We start from the raw sequence: 4275 nt of genomic DNA on the forward strand, positions 1-4275 counted from the left end.
TCCACTGATCAAGGCCCACCCTGAATGGGCGGGGCCATGCCTCCATGGGAACATCTCATCAGAATCATTACCCACAGCTGGGTGGGCACACTCCAAGCAAATCCAACCATCACCAAAATGTCTGCCCCACAAAACTACAAAGACAATGGCGTTTGGGGGACACAATACATTCAAACCGGCACACCATTTATTTAGGTCTTCTTTTAGATGCTAATGTGAATGGAATTTTCTTTAATGTCCTCTTTGGATTTTTCATTGCTAGAGTATAGGAACACTATTGTTTTTTGTGAGTGTTGATATTGTACTCTGCCACTTTGCTGAAATAATTTATTAGCTCTAATAGTTTTGATGTGGATTCCTTTGGGTTTTCTATATGTGACATCATGTTTCTGAAAATAGAGATAGTTTTACTTCCTCCTTTCTAATTTGTGTACCTTTAATTTCTTTTTCTTGCCTAATTGCTCTGGTAAGAACTCCCAGCACAATTTGTATCACATTGACTGATTTTGGTATGCTTAACCACCCTTGCATTCCTCCTGGGATGTATCTCACTTGGTCTTGGTGTGTAAGCTTTGTAATATGTGGTGGAATTATTTTGCTAGTATTTTGTTAAGGATTTCTGCATCTATGTTCACACAGGAAATTGGTCTGTAATTTTCTTTTTTTGTGATGTCTTTACCAGGCTTTGGTATCAAAATAATGCTGGCCTCACAGAATTAATTAGGAAATGTTCTGTCTTCTTAAATTCTTTGGAAGGCTTTGAGAAGGATTGATATTAGTTCTTTTTTAAATATTTGGTAGTACAGAGCAGAGAAGCCATCTGGTCCTGGACTTTTCTCTAGTGGATGACTTTAGATTGTTGATTCAATTTCTGTATTTATTATAGGTTTCTTGATGTTTTTCTATTTCTTCTTGAGTCAATTTGGATAACTGATGTGTTTCTGGGAATACTTCCATTTCTTCTAGATTCTCTATTATCTTTGGCTTACAATTGTTCTATTATTGTCTTGTAAACCTTTTTTATTTCTGTAAGGTCAGGAATGATGTCACCATTTTCCTTTCCTATTTTAGTTATTTGCATATTTTCTCATTTTTTCTCTGTCAGTTTAGCTAAAGATTTGTCAATTTTATTGATTTTTTTCAAAGAACTGAAATTTTGTTTTGTTTGTTCTCTCATTGTTTTTCTCTTCTCTATTCAATTGTCTCCATTCCAATCTTAATTAATTATAATTATTTCCTTTCTTCTGACAACTGTGGGATTCTTTACTCTTGCTTTTATAATTCCTCACATTGTAAAATTAGGTTATTAATTTGAGATCTTTCTTCTTTTTTAATGTAGAAATTCGTAGTTATAAAAATCCCTTTGAGCAACTGCCTTCACTGAGTACTGCCCTCAGAGCACTGCCTTCCCATAAGTTTTGCTATGTTCTGTTTTTTTCATTTGTGTCTAAAGTGTTTCCTAATTTCTCTTATAATTTCTTCTTTAACCCATTGGTCATTTAAGAATGTACTGTTTGGAGTCAACGTGTGGCCGGGCGGACGAAGGGTTGTGAGCCCCGGCCTAGCCTCTCCACCCCCTCCCCACCCCTGATGAGACCACGGGCTCTGGCAGTGACTAGGTGGCCACCATCTGCCCCCGGGGGCCAGTGGCGATTCTCGGCAGCAGCCAGCAGTCCTCCTGGCCAGCTCCGGCCCGCCTGCCCAGGATGCGTGCTTACCCTCCCAGCAGCTGCCGCCCCATCCACTGCACCTCCCCATAGAGGAGCACCGAACCTCGGCTCCTGCGGGCGGGAGCCCCTGGATGCTGCACCCAGCCACCCAGCAGAGCCCGTTCATGGTTGATCTCCATGAGCAGGTGCATCAGGGACCTGTCCCTCTGTCCTACACAGTCACCACAGTGACCACCCAGGGCTTCCCCTTGCCTGTGGGGCCGCACATCCCTGGCTGCAGCGCCCAGCAGCTCCCAGCATGCTCCGTGATGTTCAGTGGGAAGCACTACCCCTTCTGCTGCCTCCTGCCCCCGCTGATCCAGGCCTGCACCATGCAGCAGCTGCCTGGGCCCTACCAGGCCTACCCCCACCTCATCTCCAGTGACCACTACATCCTACACCCCTCACCACCGGCCCCACCACTCCAGCCCACCCACGTGGCACCTCTTGGGCAGTTCTTGTCACTGCAGACGCAGCACCCCCGGATGCCCCTGCAGCGACTTGACAACCACGCAGACCTGCGGGGGAACCAGCACCCACTGGGCGGCTTCACCTATTCCACCTCTGCCCCCGGCCCCACCCTGGCCCTGTCCGTGCCTCTGTACTACCTGCCCCACAACGCGCTGCCCCAGGAGCTGTCCTTTGGCGTGCCCTATTCCCATGTGATGCCACGGAGACTGAGCACCCAGAGGTACCGCCTGCAGCAGCCGCTGCGCCCGCCACCTTATTACCCCAGCTTCCTGCCCTACTTCCTCTCGATGCTGCCGACGTCACCAACAGCGACGGGGCCCACCATCAGCCTGGATCTCGACATGGACGACGTGGAGATGGAGAACTGTGAGGCCCTCCTGAACCTGGCAGAGCGGCTGGGAGATGCCAAGACCCGAGGCCTTACCAAAGCAGACATAGAACAGCTTCCATCCTACCGCTTTAACCCTGACAGCCATCAGTCAGAGCAGACCCTGTGTGTCGTCTGCTTCAGTGACTTCGAGGCACGGCAGCTGCTCCGGGTTCTGCCCTGCAACCACGAGTTCCACACCAAGTGTGTCGACAAGTGGCTGAAGGCCAACCGGACATGCCCCATTTGCCTGGCCGACGCCTCCGAGGTGCCCCGGGAGGCGGAGTGAAGGCCGCACAGCTGCCCAGGAGAGCCCTGCCCGCAGCTCTGGACACCCCGGGTGGGAGGTGACCAAGGAGGATGGGGAGGGAACGGCCCAGGCCTGCCCCATCATTCCCGCCTGCATCTCCAGAGCTGGTGCCAGGGTCCACCCTGCGAGAAGCCCCCTGCAATAAGCCCCTGCATTTGCCAAGCTCCAAAGACTCCTTCCCCGGCCTGCCTGCCCGTCTGCCCACCTCGGAGCTGCCTGAGTGTCCCTCGCAGCCTCCCTTCTGCCTGCTCTCAGGTCTGTGTCCTTTCTCCTGCCAGCACGGGAGCCAGGGGCCCCATTCCCCCAGTGTGGCCAGTGGGGATCCTTGGCCCCAGCTTGGGCAAAGCGGCCATCCTCCTGGGGCGTCTGGTCTCTCGCACTGACACGTGTGCCCTCTGCCTTGGTGGCAGCGACAGGAGCTGAGATGGACAAACGGTGGCACGAGGCCATTTGGGCTAGGACCTTCCGCCTTGATCCCAGGCAGACTCAGGCAGCCAGTGCCAACTAGGCAGCTAGAAGGGGCTCCCTAGAGGGCCCTTCCCCTCAACGGGCACAACATTCCAGCCCCCACCCCAGGCCCCAAGGGGCTGAGAGGCAGGCCCTGGGCTGGGGTGGCATGATCCTGCTGCGGAGCGTGCCCCTCCTAGGCTCCTGGTGCCTGCCCCTCCAATGCCAGTGACAGGGGCCAGACCCGTGCCCAACCTCTCTCCCCTCTCTGTCATTTTGCATGAATGTGAGGAGCAGCAGTTTTTGTTTATTCATTTGTCCCAAAATCACGTGTAGGATTTGGGGGTGTAGGTTAAAAAAAAAAAACACTCAATTTTTTTCTTCTTTCGGTTTATAATGGGGGAGGTCCAGGAAGCCACCAAGGACTAAGAGTCCATGGGGTAGGAAAAGGGTCCGTGGGGCTACCTGGTCTGCTTGCATGTGCCCGGGCGGCGCGGGAGTTTCTGCTCAGCTGATTACTGCCATGCACTGTCCTGCACACGTCCCCACAGCCTCCCGGGACCCCACGCTTTTCAGGGCACTTTTTCCGCCAGCCAGGGCCCACCTCCCACCTGCCTGGGCGAGTCTCCTCCGGGGAAGTCCCAGGAGGACAGGGACCGGGGTGGGTACATTGGTCCCCTACCTCCTGGGGGGACCCTTGGCAGCCCAAGCCCTGCCCTCCGAGGCCTTGGGGAGGGAGGACCCCAGGAAATGCTGGCTGAGCTCCCCCCGCCCCTGCCCCTCCCGGGTCCCCATTCCTTTCCTTTTCCTACACCCCCGGCTGGGGTCCCTGTCGCGAATGAACCGCGTGTGGGGCCCGCACATCCTAGCAGGCAGCCCCTGGTGTCTGCAGCCTCAGGGATGCTCCAACCACCCTCGTTCTCCCCACAGCGCCCCAGTCCCCCCCCCGACACCCCCCAGCCTGCCAAGGG

The 4275-nt window shown here is 53.7% G+C and overlaps 1 protein-coding gene across 1 annotated transcript; it reads left to right on the forward strand.

Annotated features, from left to right (window-relative positions):
* The first annotated feature begins 1590 nt into the window (after positions 1-1590).
* LOC119542989 (RING finger protein 44-like) lies at positions 1591-2913 on the forward strand. Its single transcript, XM_037847544.1, is given in 2 exon segments — positions 1591-1688; positions 1690-2913. Coding segments are annotated over 2 exon segments (1245 nt in total). The 3' UTR covers positions 2837-2913.
* Positions 2914-4275: the final 1362 nt, after the last annotated feature.

Source organism: Choloepus didactylus, chromosome 8, assembly GCF_015220235.1.
Source record: "Choloepus didactylus isolate mChoDid1 chromosome 8, mChoDid1.pri, whole genome shotgun sequence".
Classification (NCBI taxonomy): domain Eukaryota; kingdom Metazoa; phylum Chordata; class Mammalia; order Pilosa; family Megalonychidae; genus Choloepus; species Choloepus didactylus.